Raw genomic sequence first — 12,847 nt, forward strand, 5'->3', positions numbered from 1 at the left:
GGAGGGGAGTGCCCGCAGCGGCTGGGAGCTGGGAGGGAGCAGGGACCCGACACCTTGATTTCAGAGGACCACCCTCGAGAACTGTGAGAACTGCTGCTGTTTTAAGCCACCCAGTTTGTGGTCATTGGTTACGGCAGCCCCAGGACACAGACAAGGCCCCTTTCTCTGTCTGGGCTGCAGTGTGTGCTGCGTTGGGTGGAGTCAGACGCAGGCTTTGTGTGTTTTCAAGCCCACTGTTGAAGGCCGCGCCCTCTCCTCTCCGAGGCAGCCCAGGATGGACGGGAGTGCAGGCTCCCGAGACCGCCCTGGCCCCGGACGCATTCCCGGCTGTGTGACCCTTGACCTCTCCTCTACCACAGGGACCAGAAAGCCAGCCCCCTCAGCCCATACTCAGCCTGCTGCCTTTTCGGTGGAGAAGGCTGGCCTGGCCGCAGCCATATCATTCGTTTGCCATGGCCTGCGGTGCTCTGCGCAGCGGCTGAGGTTGGACAGAGACCGGGTAGCCAGTGAAGCCTGTCTGCTGACCCTTGACCCGGAAAAGGGGACAGTTACGCCCGTGGGAAGGTGGGCTCCGGAGGGCCCACTCACTGGTGTGCCCCTGCCTGTCGCCTACCCTGGGAGGGTTGTTTCAAGAGGGTTGTTTAGGGAGAAACTTTATGTTGGACACTAACCCGTGCCCGGTGCCCCGTCTGCTCAATGAACGTGAGCAGTTCTCTTCCCGTGATGGCAGCTGGGAAGGGAAACTGGCCCTCACGTGCTTGGGCGGCCCGGGCTCCAGGGTGGGGGTCCTGGGGTCAGACCATTGGGCTCTCAGGAGCCTGCGGTGGAGACTTGTCCCAGCTGCCTGAGCTGAGGTAGAAGAGGATTGATGGTCGCTGCTGTCTTTGACAGGCTCAGGGCTGACCGCAGCGACAGTTGAGGGCTGCAGAGTTCTCTTCCCAGTCCTCCTCAAGAGTGGAGAGTGGCGGGGACAGTGCCCCCGGATGTGGGCCTCAAGGCCCGAGCCTGGAGCTGCCCGCCCACCGCCCCCTGGCTATTGTGTGCTGGGCCCTGGTGTGGCTCAGGGCTGGGGGCCAGCGCTGGGACTGTGGGAACGGATTAGAGGCCCTGCTCTGCTTCCTCTCAGTGTAAACCTGATCAAAGACATTCCTGGGATGACAGAGCCCTGTGTGCTCAGAGGCTGCCCGGCTGCGGGATGCACCCCCATGCCGCAGAGCCCGCTGCTGGGATGGATGGTCTGCAGGATGGGCTCCGAGGGGTGTGGGGGGCTTGGCCCTGCAGCCGCCCCCAGGGGCCTCACGGCTGTGATCTCAGCTGGAGCTGCCTGCTCTGGGGCCCCACCTCTCCCCTCCATGGCCCCAGCAAGGAACTGTCTGTCCTTATCGCGTAGCCCCGCTGGATCCTGGGGCCTCCTGGTTCTGCTGGGTCCTTGGAGAGTCCCCTGCCCCCACCTCCTCACAAGGCTGGGCCTGTCCTCCACCCCCCATCCCTACCCCCACCAGCTGGGCTAGGCAGGGCCTTCTCTTTCTCTAACTCACAAGGCATCTGGGTGATCTGTGGGACACTTGCGCCCCTTCCATTCAGCTCCCACTTCTCAGTACCCACTGTGTTTGCCAGGTTGGCACTGGGGGCAGAGAGCATCGGCGGGACGCCTGTCCTGAGGCTCACACCCGGGGCACACGTGGAGGGGTCTGGAGGAGCCTGGAGAGGGAGCAGAGGGGAAGTTCCTTGGGCTCAGAAGTGGAGGCAGGAGGCTTGGAAGGAGCCTGGAGAGGGAGCAGAGGGGAAGTTCCTTGGGCTCAGAAGTGGAGGCAGGAGGCGAGGGAGATGGAGGAGGGAGCGAGATGGGGAGTAAGGGGGGGAGGGGGAGAAGGGCCAGGTGTTAGGACCTTGGATGGAGCCAGAGGAGCCAGCAGCCCCAGGAGGGGTTAGCAGGGAGCTGGGTTGGGAGGCCGGACAGGCCCAGGTGAGGGCAGTGGGGCTGCAGCAGGGGCAATGAAGTCCCTAACAGTTCAGTTTTTATTTTCGCCACAGGCACGGGCCTTCGCTGCCATCATATGAGTGTGCGCGGGCACCTGAGGGGCTGTGGGTGGCTTGAGAGGTCAGGGCCCGAGGCATCACCCAGAAGAGGAGCCTTCTAGACGCCTCGCGTGGGGGCTTCCCAGAGGAGCCAGGGCTGTGGGGGACACAGGACCCCCTTGCTTGGCCCAGACCTCTGTGCTTGTAGTTGTGCAGCCCGTCGGGGGCTGTGTCCGGTTCCTGCCTCTGCCTTCCACTCTGTCCACCAGGCAGCCTTCACACACCCTCTGCACAGGGACCCTGAATTCCCATGCGTCGCAGCCCCGCCCCAGGCATTCACCGGTGCAGGGTGCTCTCCCCCCCCACCCCCCGGTTCCTGCTGGGACTCAACCCTCAGACTGTTGCCCGTCCCCCAGGACTGCTCCTCAACATGCCCTGGGCCCTGGTGGTGTCAGAGCCACTGCCCAGCCCCCTGTACCCATGTGCCCTGTGTCGACATGCCTAGCTCGTCCCGGGCCGAGCCGCCATGATGGTGTGGACCCGGACCTGACCTTCAAGGCGCCTTCTCCGGACTTGACTGCCCCTTGGCCTCCTGCCACATGGGATCCCCTTTTGGAGCACCCTGCAGGTTCCCGAGGCAGCCTGGCCTCATGTCTCCTCCCACCCAGCAATTCCAGCCCCTCCACACCACACCTCCTCCCAGAAGCCCCAGTGCCCTGCCAGCCTCGTGGGTGCCCACGGGTAGCCCCGAGGAGAGCCCTCCCGGGCAGGGCAGGGCAGTTCACACAGGCCGCAGTGAGTTGACAAGTAGTGACATCTTTGACAGGTAACCTGGGCTAGAGCTGTTCTCTAGCACTCACTGAATTATCTGACAGCCAGGGGCACGGACACACAGGGACCCCCACCTCCGGGAAGCTGGGACCAAGGCCTGCTGACACCCGCCCAGTGCGCTGACACTGAGGTAGCTGCCACCAGCCTCCTGGTCACCAGTCCATGTGAGCGGTCACCAGAACGCAGCCTGGACACAGTGCTGGGCTCTCCAGGAGCCTGGGCCTCAGAACCATGACTCACCGAGAGCAAACAGCCATTTGCTCCAGGAGAGGAGTAATGAAGGCTGGACCTGTTTATTTTCCTATCTGCAAACAGCCTGGGAGGGCGGACTGGCGAAACGCAGCTGGAAGACGGTCTTGACCACCAGGCAGTCACGTCACCTGGCCAGAAGCAATTGCTTCCCTAAAGTCTTCTTGGGGCCCAAGTGCACCCCCCTGCCAACCCCTGTGCTGTGAGCTTCACCCATTCCTGGACCACTGGGGACAGCTGGCAACATCAGAGACATTTCTGTTGTCACAACTGGGGAGGTGCCATCATCTGGTGGGCAGAGGTGAAGGATGCAGCTACACACGCCACAGTGCACAGGGCAGCCCCCCACAACAGAGGACCTGGCATCCTGCCTACCAGTCACCCCCAGCCCAGGAGCCCTCAGCACCAGGCTCTGTGCCCCTGGCTCCCCGCCTGCCCCAGGAAACAGGCACCACGGTGGGGTTTTTACTAATTTTATTTCTAGACTTTTCATGTTTGTCTTGTTTTCCACTGGAAATGTGCTGGTTACATGTCCATGCTGGGAAACGCTGTGGTGTGCAACCAAAACCACACACAGACCAAGTGCCCACCTGCCAGACCCTCACAGATTTGGTGGCCACAGGACAGACTCCGCGGTGCTCCCGACCCGCCACTGGGACAGACCTAGGACCCGGTTTGGTTCAGACACAGATGCTGCAGCCAGAAGAGTTGAGGTAAGCGGAAGCTGGGGTCCTGCGGAGCGGGGCCTCGGAGCACACGGCCATCCCTTTGGGCAGGGCCACCAAGGGTGCAGATTCTTTTGGTTCGGCAGCATGCTAGGCAACTCGGGCGCACAGCACCACGGCTGGCTCCGGCGAGATCTGCAGCCTCTGTAGTTAGCATCATGCGGCCCTGAACAGAACAGAGAGCACTGGGACATGACAGCTTCCACAGCCCGGAAACAGCGACTCCAGAGGCCGGGACCAGTCCAGGGCACAGCACCACCACGGCACACAAGACATACTTGTTACAATAATAATAATAATAATGCAAGTTTCATAGCTATATGCAAACAACACAGCCGTAAAAGCTACTAGGATGGTCGATGCTAGGGCAGATGGAGAGTCCAGCGCAACGGGCGCAGGGAAGGACGCGGACACGGACACTGGCTGGTCCTCAAACGCCGGGTGGCCGCCCGCACGCAACCCGGCGCCCGTCCCCACCAGGCCCGTCGGGGATCTCGTCTGAGTGTCTGTTTGCCAAAGCAGGAGGCCGCGGGGCCAGACAGGGGCCTGACCGCTGGTCTACACATGGCTAAGTGAAGCATGAGGTATCGTGGAACGGGAACCTTTTTGGAATAGAGCAGTAATCACATTACATCAAAATCGATCACATAAAAAAAAAAAAGTCTACCAAAAAGAAAAAGGCATCCGTATACATTTTTCTATGAGAAAATTAAAACTAGAACATGGCAGTATATGACGTCGTAAAACAGAAAAACTGATCCTCCGATAGCAGCAAAACAATGTGAGAGAGACAAAGAAGCGTGGTGAGTCTGTTTCCAAACACGCTGGGAAGTCATCGATAGCAGCGAATAAGAAACGGGGTGCGCAGCCTGTCCCTCCGTGGTCCCGCCTGCCTCCCCTCCCGCACTTCCTCCCTCACGTCCTCTCCCAGCACCAGGCTGGGCGCTCTCGCCTCCTCCCTCAACACGCACCACTTAGTCATTACTCAAAGGTCCATAGCCAAGATGTGCATTGCCTACTGTTTGCTAACATTTCTTTAAAGGAGGGGTGGGGGTGAGACGATGCTCCAACAGCTCGATTCAGGGACCCTAACTCTCCTGTACCCGATGCCTCTCAGATCGGCTCACGCCGGGGAACACCAAACAGGCTTGGATCAACGTGTCTCTGTGTTTTTCTTTTCCTGGGGACTTTCCCCCTTTCTCCTATAAAAGGACCTACCTGCTCTAAGCAGTATCAAGCCTGCCACAGAAAGGTAGCAGGCTGTGTGTTCGAATCAAGGGGAGAGTGCATTACTTGAGAAATCATACTGGCCTTACGAACATCCTCTGCAATAAATACTCTTTTTAGCCTTAACTATAAATTACATATTTTAGTGTTAAAACCTTCCTAACCCTTAAACTACACGTCCTTTAGGTAAGCCTTTCAGGCTCCTACTTTCAAACACCAGTTGGCACCAAAGGATTCCTAAACTTGAACCTCTCTACGGGAAACGTCACATCCTGGCAACGTGAGAACGCACACTTTCTCCTTGACTGGAACCTTGCCTTCCACAACACCCCCTCGCGAACTCCGTGGCGACTTGCACGGGCCTTGCGATCCTGTCTGCGCACGCGCACGTGGCTATCCCAACCATTCCACTGGGAACCACCCCCCTCTCCGCCCATGAACAAGAGACCTTCCCCAGAACTGCCGGACCCAAAGTGCTTTGAAATGGAATGGGTTTAGAACATTGAGAAGGAGACAAACAAGCAGGCGGTGGGTTTCACCTGGATCTGAACAGGCTGCAGGCCGGGCGGCCGACAGCGCCTCCTCCACAAGTAACTACAAAAAATGCGAGGATTAAAAAAATAGAATCTGTGACGCTGCTATTTCGGCTTCTCTTGTAAGAGCGTACGTGCTGGCCGGCGCCCGACACCCGCTCAGGTGGCCGGTCCGCGGGAAGAAAGGATTAGCACTCGGTGATGCTCAACTACACTACTCTACCCGATAGGTTACATCAGCCATGGACAAGGTGAAGAGGTTACATACATGCCTACCTACGAAATAAACACGCACCAATGACTTATAAAGTGACTACATGCATGAGCAAGCGAGATACAGGATGCCTACAACCGCCTTAAAGCCGTGCCCCTCAGGAAAGCACAAGAATACACTTTTCTATCTAAAAACCCTCCTCTACTTTAAACATGGTTTGCTGAATTTTTTTAGAACATTTTTATGCCTTTTTTTTTTTTTGCTTTAAACACATCAATCAAATCTAAGTCCCCCCTGCAGACTCGCTCCTTGGGTTAATGCCTGCCCTTACAATGCAGACACAGTCCTACAAAACTAGTCGATTATGGGCTATAAAGTCCTCTATTTTTGTAGCACAACCCTCTCTCCCTCCTAGAGCTTGGGGTTATGCAACTACTATTTTTTTCTTATTTTTTTTAACGACAGTTTTGGGTACTTTTTTTTTTTTCTCTTGCTTAAATCAGAGACAGAAAGGAGAAAGAGCAAAGGAAAAAAACAAGATGAAAGCTTTCCCTTCTGGCGTGGCCCGTCCGGGAGGGGCGCACCCAGCAAGGGAGCCCCCGGGGCCGGCCCCTCCCTCCGCCAGCCCCCTCAGATGTCCACATCGCGCACGTCGGTGGGTGTGCAGGCCAGGTCCACCTCCTCCTCCTCCTCTTCCTCCTCCTCCACGGCCTTGGGGTCCAGGCTCTGCTGGGCCTGGCGCAGGCTGGACTCCAGCAGGGCTTCGATCTGCTCCTGGCAGGCCCGGAGGCAGTCCTAGGGGGTAGCGGGCAGGGGGACAGGGCCTCAGGACGAGGCCCAGGGGGAGGGCCCATCCCCAACACACCATAACCTGAATGGTGATTTAGCAGTGAGGCTGACCTGAAGTTGCTGCCCCACCGCCCCCCAGGACAGACCCTCATGGGCCTGTGTCCAGCAGCTGCCAGCCTGAGGAGCCCACATGCCAGCCAGGCAGTGATGGCCCCACTCAGGACCAAGGACCACAGGGCTGCTGGCCATCGTGTGTGAATGGAGATGCGCCTGTCCTGCGCCCCTCCCCTCCCCCGCCTGCCCCTGCGTGCCCAGCAGCAGGGTCGTGGCCTCTCGCTGGAATCCCACTGCCAGGCTCTGGTCTCTGGCCCCGCCACTGTCCTTGGTGAATTCAGCCCTTCCATCCAGGGCAGGGAGGCGCTCTGAGCCCTGCTTTTTGGACTTAAGCTCTGCTGTCAGCCCCACGGTGGACCCAGCCTTCGGTGGTGAATGGCCATCAAAGGCATTAACTGTGCATGACTGTGCATGACGGTCGGGTGGCCTGGGACCCTTTATACAGTTCGGCCTGCATCCTGGATGATGCACCGGCCTTGCATAGTACCCACCTGGACCTCAGCCCCACCCTGCGATGAGCTGACTTTGGTCCCTGAGGTCCAGCTTTGGAGAAAGGCAGACAGCCCAGGTGGGCCCCCCTCCTCCCCTTGGGGGTATCTCTGTCTCAGGTGAGCAATGTCTGTCACTGCATAACCAGACTGACACATTTCAGCCTCAACTGATTCTCCGCCCACCCGCTATTGGTGGCATTTCTAGTGAGCGTGCTCCCCGCCCCTCCCTTGGCTGTTGGAGAGTGAAGTGAGCGTGAGCGCCAAGAGGCAGAGGGGAGTCCATGTCTACAGACAAGAGCGGACCCTCTGGGGACACAGGCTGGCAGCCTAGTGCCACTGGCCAGAGGACAGGCTGGTGTCTGCCTCACACCCTTCCTCTCCTTCCCTGTACAGTATGGGTGAGGGGGCACCTGCCTGGGGGCCAGAGCCTCCCAGATGCTCCGGGGTGGGCCACGGGAAGGCATTCCAAGCCAGACCTGGACTGGGGTCAGCGGTCACTCACTCCCACCAAACCACGCTGGTCTAACTTGGCAAATGCCATAAACCCTTGTAATTGTTATTTTAATTCTTTAAAAAAAGCAATAAAGTGGGAATAAAACAATGGCACTTTTAAAGACATCACCGCCACCTCTGGCTCTAACTGTGGCGGCAGCGCCCTGAGGGCCCACGGTCACGACCTCAGACCTCACAGGAGCCCTTTCACAGCTGCTGTTTACTGGCATCCACACTGTGGCCCAGACAAAGTCGCCGGGGCCCACGCACACCCATGAGGGTGCGCATCACTGCCGGCCGGCCCCTCTTCCCGGAGGCCTCAATGGCTCCGGAGGGCCTGTCTGCAAGTTCTGGGAGGTGCTTCTTCCAAAGGAGTCCCCGGGAGAGGTGGGTGAAGCTGGCCCTGTCGGCCTGTGCCTGGTCCTGTGCCCCCAGCCCGTCCTCTCGGGGTGGGGGCCTCGGCACTAGTCCAAGCATTCCCCCTGAGCGAACTGTGGCTGCAGCACCCAGCACTGCGTATCCCATCCCCGGGACCAGCAGGTCCGCCCCTGCCCGCGCAGGAGGGGTGCCCGCTCACTTACTGGGTCGCACTTGATCACTTTGGAGAGGAATCGCGTGAGGCGGTGATAGGACAGGAAGCTGTTGGAGCTTCCCAGGTGCAGGCCTTGCGCTGCGGCCACCACGCTCCCGGCAGCCACCATGGAGGGCGGGTTGGAAATGAACTTCACGTCTGCAGCAGAGGGAGAGGCAAGGGGCCGTGAGTGGGGACATGGCAGGATCCCTGTGATCCGTGCCCCTGTCAGGGCCTGTCCCAGCAAACAGCTGCCTGGGTGTTCACTCGAGGGTCTGGCTGAGGAAGTGTGGGAGTCCCTGGGGCTCCGGATGTGCCTCAGGCGGGGGCTGGTGCCCTTCACTCACTAATGGAGCCCTGAAGCAGCCCTGGCCAGTCCCACCGTCTGAAACCTACAGCAGAGGCCTGGCCAGGGCACTTGGTGACAGCAAACACCCCATCTCGTCCTGTCAGCATGAGCCTTTTGAACACGGAGCCCATTTACACAAGTGAGCGATGCCAAGCCCACCTGGGAGCAGAGGTGTCGCCTCTAAGTGGCTGCACCGGCACAGGGACGGAGACCGGCCGCTTGCTAGAACAGTGGTTCCCAGCGTAGGGCACGCGCCCACAGCGGGGGCGGTTCGAGAATGAGTAATTCACAGTGGATTCTTTGCATTTCTTATGGTTCTAGGGGCCTCATGTACAGTATGTAAATATATATTGTGACTTATTTATGTATTTCAGTTCTCTATTGTTTTGAAACTTTATTTGCTATTTTTTTCATATCACTTCATATTATTATTATTTTTAAGAATTTCTTAGTGATTTTTTCCTCAGTACTTGAACTATCCTTTCGTTCTTTTATTTTCCTCTTTCATGGATGCTATGTTCTTTGGAAGCTTGTTTAGGCCAAGTTAATGGCCTTTTAGCTTCCTCCACGTGAATATGAGTTCACTTTTTGAATAATAAGAATTATATGTCACAGGGCAGGCATCAGGACTTGAGAGATGCTTAGGTGGGGTGTGGCCAAAAAAGGTTGGGAACCACTGCTCTAGGGCCTTCCCCTGCACCGGTCAAGCCTCCCCCAGATCCGGGGGTGCCTCCCTCTCCCCACCAGCCCTCAAACTTCCACCTGTGAGGCCTAACCCAGGCACAGCCAGCATCCTAAATCTGTGCTCGGCCCCACTTCATCTTCCCCCAGAGTCAGCTTGTTCCGCCCCAAACTGGAGGGAAACTCCCCACCTGGCAGGGCGGGCCCCGCCCTCCCCCCTCCCTGAGCCCCTAGAGCTGGGACTATCACAGAGGAGGGAGTCTATGGCCAAGGCTGCCTTTTTGTCGCACCTGGATTATTGGTGGAGAGGGGGGACTGATTTCAGCATCTTAATGGGGGGAATTGGGGGCCCTGAGCCTGGAGCCGGTGCTGGGTATGGCATCTTCGCCATCCAGTACAGCAAGAGGAAAGGCTACGGCCCCGGCTGGATTGGCTCAGTGGATAGAACGTCAGCCCACCGACTGAAGGGTCCCAGGTCGATTCGGTCAAGGGCATGTACCCTGGTTGCAGGTTCCACGGCCCTGGTCAGAGTGCATGCAGGAGGCAACCAAATCGAGGTGTCTCCTTCACACCGATGTCTCTCTGTCTCTCCCTCTCCCTTCCTCTCTCTCTAAAAATCAATGGAAAAATTTCCTTGGGTGAAGATTAACCAAAAAGAAAAAAGAAAAAAATAGGAAAGGCTCCAGTGTACATGCACGTACACGTTTAAGGAAAAGCCAGGCGGTGGTGTGCGCACACGTGCAGGGACTCAGGAAGCCGGGTCTCCGGGTGTAGGGAGAGCAGAGCCCGCCTGCCCCCCACCCCATGGCACCTTTCAGTGGGGCCCTTGCTCACGCCCACCTCACATAACATGTTTGTTTTTGAGCTCAATGACGTCACTCCCATCTGAGAGGCCCCTTTGTGACTAAGGGCACGACTGCATCTCAGTCACCTCCAAACTGTGGGGGCAGAGTCAGGACCAGGGCCCTGAGCGTCTTCCGAGGGACCTGGCTGGTTGCTGCTCCCTCTGGGGCCCCGCCCTGGAGTTAATGGTTGCAACAACCTGGGTCACCGCAGGTATCTGAGCAGAAGGCCGGGTGCCTGCTGGGCCCCACGTGGGCAGCTAGGGAGCTGGACCAAAGCCAGTTTGCAGCCTGTGTGCCAGGATTGCTTCCCTCACTGCCAGCACTCACAGGCCACACACTCCGCTGTTGGGGGATCTCGGGAGCGGGGGAGCTCCAGGCTGCCCCAGCTATCCTGAGGGGAGGGTGTGCAAGAACCACTCCTCTATTATCTCCAGGAAACTTGCTGTTTTTCCAAACAACTTTCAGCTCCATAAAAGGCTGTCTGAGAGTCTCTGGAGGCCCTTCCCGGTGGCTCCCCAGTGAGGGAGGCGGGACAGCCTGTGGAAGCTCCCCACCCCTGCCCAAGGGCCAGAGCTGGAGCGCCTGGAGAAGGGGCGCCCCAGTCCGGTCCATCCAGGGCAGCAGTGTCCTTGGCTTCTCCTCCTGGGCCCCCACGCCTCACTTGGAAGGACGCGGAGGGGGGTGGGAGGCCAGCACAATCTTCCCAACTCTCGCCTAACCCAGAAATACCAGCCACCAGAGCACCCAGACATCAGGAGGGTGCAAGGACTTGCCAGGCTGGGGGCTCTGCCTCTTGGGGGTGGGGAAGACACCAGAGGTCAGCATCCCCCTTGGATAAAGTGTGGCCCTTAGGTTGGCCAGAGTAAGTCCCAAAGAGATGTGACGTCTGAAGTGGGATGGGGCCTCGAGCCTTGGGCCTGGGGCCTACAGTCAGGGTCTCCAGGGAGAACAGGAAGCAGTCCCAGGGGGTCAGGATTGGGGCTGGGGGAAGCTGGAGGCAACACTGTGTGTGTGTGTGTGTGTGTGTGTGCGTTCCCACCCTTGGTTTTGGAGGCAACACTGTGTGCGTGTGCATGTGCATGCGTGTGTCTCCCCACCCTTGGTTTTGGAGGCAACACTGTGTGTGTGTGTGTGTGTGCGTGTGTGTATGTGTGCGTGCGTGTGTCTCCCCGCCCTTGGTTTTGGAGGCAACACTGTGTGTGCGTGTGTCTCCCCGCCCTTGGTTTTGAAAGGCCGGCTGCCGCGGAGATCTGGGGCCAGGGCAGAGCCAGCGGAGGGAATGTTGCCCCCTGCCGTCAACCACAGCAGCTGGCTGCTCCAAAGCTCCTCCCAGGGCTCAGCTGAGGCGCCCCTAACAGGGCCTCAGGGAGGGCCAAGCTGGCGGCCCAGAGCACGTGGTGCAGGCACTGGCGGCCTGGGCTCCCCACCCCTGTAGGCGCCCCTGGCAGGTGGCCCAGCTTGGGAGAGGCCAGAAGGGGGCCCCAAAGCTCAGGCTCCTTGAGGACATAGGAAAGGACTGGAGAGAGGTGGGGAGAGGCAGGCCCGGGGAGCAGCAACCAAGGCAGCTGGACACAGGCAGACCAGCCACCCAACCCCAGGAGGACACCCCCCCACACCCCCCGCCACCTCACCTACAGTCCGAGCCCTCTGCTCAACAGAACAGGGGAAGAGGAGCACTTCAGAGAACAGAAGGGGCCTGGTGGGGAAACTGAGGCAGAAGGCAAGAAGCCCCGCCAGGAGCAGCCAGGGAGATCAGGCCAGCCGACAAGCCAGCCACCCTACCTGTGGCACAGAGGGCGACAAATGTCTGGGCGTGTTTGCGGATGATCTGCTTGTTGACCTCGGCCACCGGCATCTTGGAGAGGAAGTGTTCAATGAAATCGTGGGGGGTCATGGCCGCCAGGTTCCACTTGAGCTTGTTCACTAGCAGCAGCTCCATGTGCTGTGGGAATGGGTGACCAAACATGAAAAGTTCAGGGGAACTTTGAGGGTGTGGGGGGGAGCGAGTGGGGCCGGGGTCTGGAAAGAAGTGATGGGGATCTGGGGATCCAGGAAATGGGGGGCAACATGCAATCCCAGATCAAAAAAGCGAATGTGACCCGTGAAAAGACTCCTGCTCATTATTCAGATGACAGTTCACACGTGGCGACAGAAAAAGATCTCCCACACCGGACGCCCGCAAGACCTTGTCCTTAGCGCGCGCTGCCCATGCTGTGGACGCTAGAGGGCGCGCACCGTCCACTTTTCGGCCGCGCTCGGGATTCAGCGGCGTTGGGAGTGGAAGAAAAGTGAGGTGGGGCGGCGGGGATGGGGGGCGGCGGGGTTCCGCTCGTTCCTCGGAAGGGGCCCGGTAGTAGGGTCTCCCGTCCTTCCTCCCACCCCGGGGTCCTTTGGCTAACGGGGTGTCGGGTGGCAGTGGGGTTATTACCAGCAGCTCCTCGGGCTGGATGGAGTTGTCGGTGTAGATGCACAACTTCTCCGCCGTCAGGGGGATGGTCTCCTTCATCTTCGAGGCCACGAACATGCAGGTGGCCCCCAGCAGCTGCAGGCGGCCCTTCTTCACGGGCTCCAGCGACAGAAAGCGGTCCAGGTAGTTCATCGCCAGCGGGAACACCTCCTCCTCGCACTTCTGCTCCTCGCAGACCTGCTGGGGTGCCGGGTCCGTGACTGCCGCCGCCGGGCCCCCCTTGCGGAACCCCGCGCTCCCCACCCAGCTC

General features: G+C 59.0%; 1 protein-coding gene across 2 annotated transcripts in view; it reads right to left on the reverse strand.

Annotated features, from left to right (window-relative positions):
- Positions 1-3,558: 3,558 nt before the first annotated feature.
- Positions 3,559-12,847, reverse strand: part of CCND1 (cyclin D1) — an 11,222-nt gene continuing 1,933 nt past the window's right edge. The window contains exons 2-5 of one of the 2 annotated variants that reach the window (XM_006771479.2): positions 12,559-12,774; positions 11,913-12,072; positions 8,266-8,414; positions 3,559-6,593 (exon numbers count right to left, since the gene is read on the reverse strand). In XM_006771479.2, coding sequence (XP_006771542.1) covers positions 6,429-6,593; positions 8,266-8,414; positions 11,913-12,072; positions 12,559-12,774 — 690 coding nt within the window. In that variant the 3' untranslated portion in view covers positions 3,559-6,428. Of the gene's footprint in view, positions 6,594-8,265; positions 8,415-11,912; positions 12,073-12,558; positions 12,778-12,847 lie in introns of both variants that reach the window. The other variant, XM_006771478.2, reaches the window with a different exon arrangement.

The sequence above is a fragment of the Myotis davidii genome, unplaced genomic scaffold (assembly GCF_000327345.1).
Source record: "Myotis davidii unplaced genomic scaffold, ASM32734v1 scaffold425, whole genome shotgun sequence".
Taxonomy (NCBI): Eukaryota; Metazoa; Chordata; class Mammalia; order Chiroptera; family Vespertilionidae; genus Myotis; species Myotis davidii.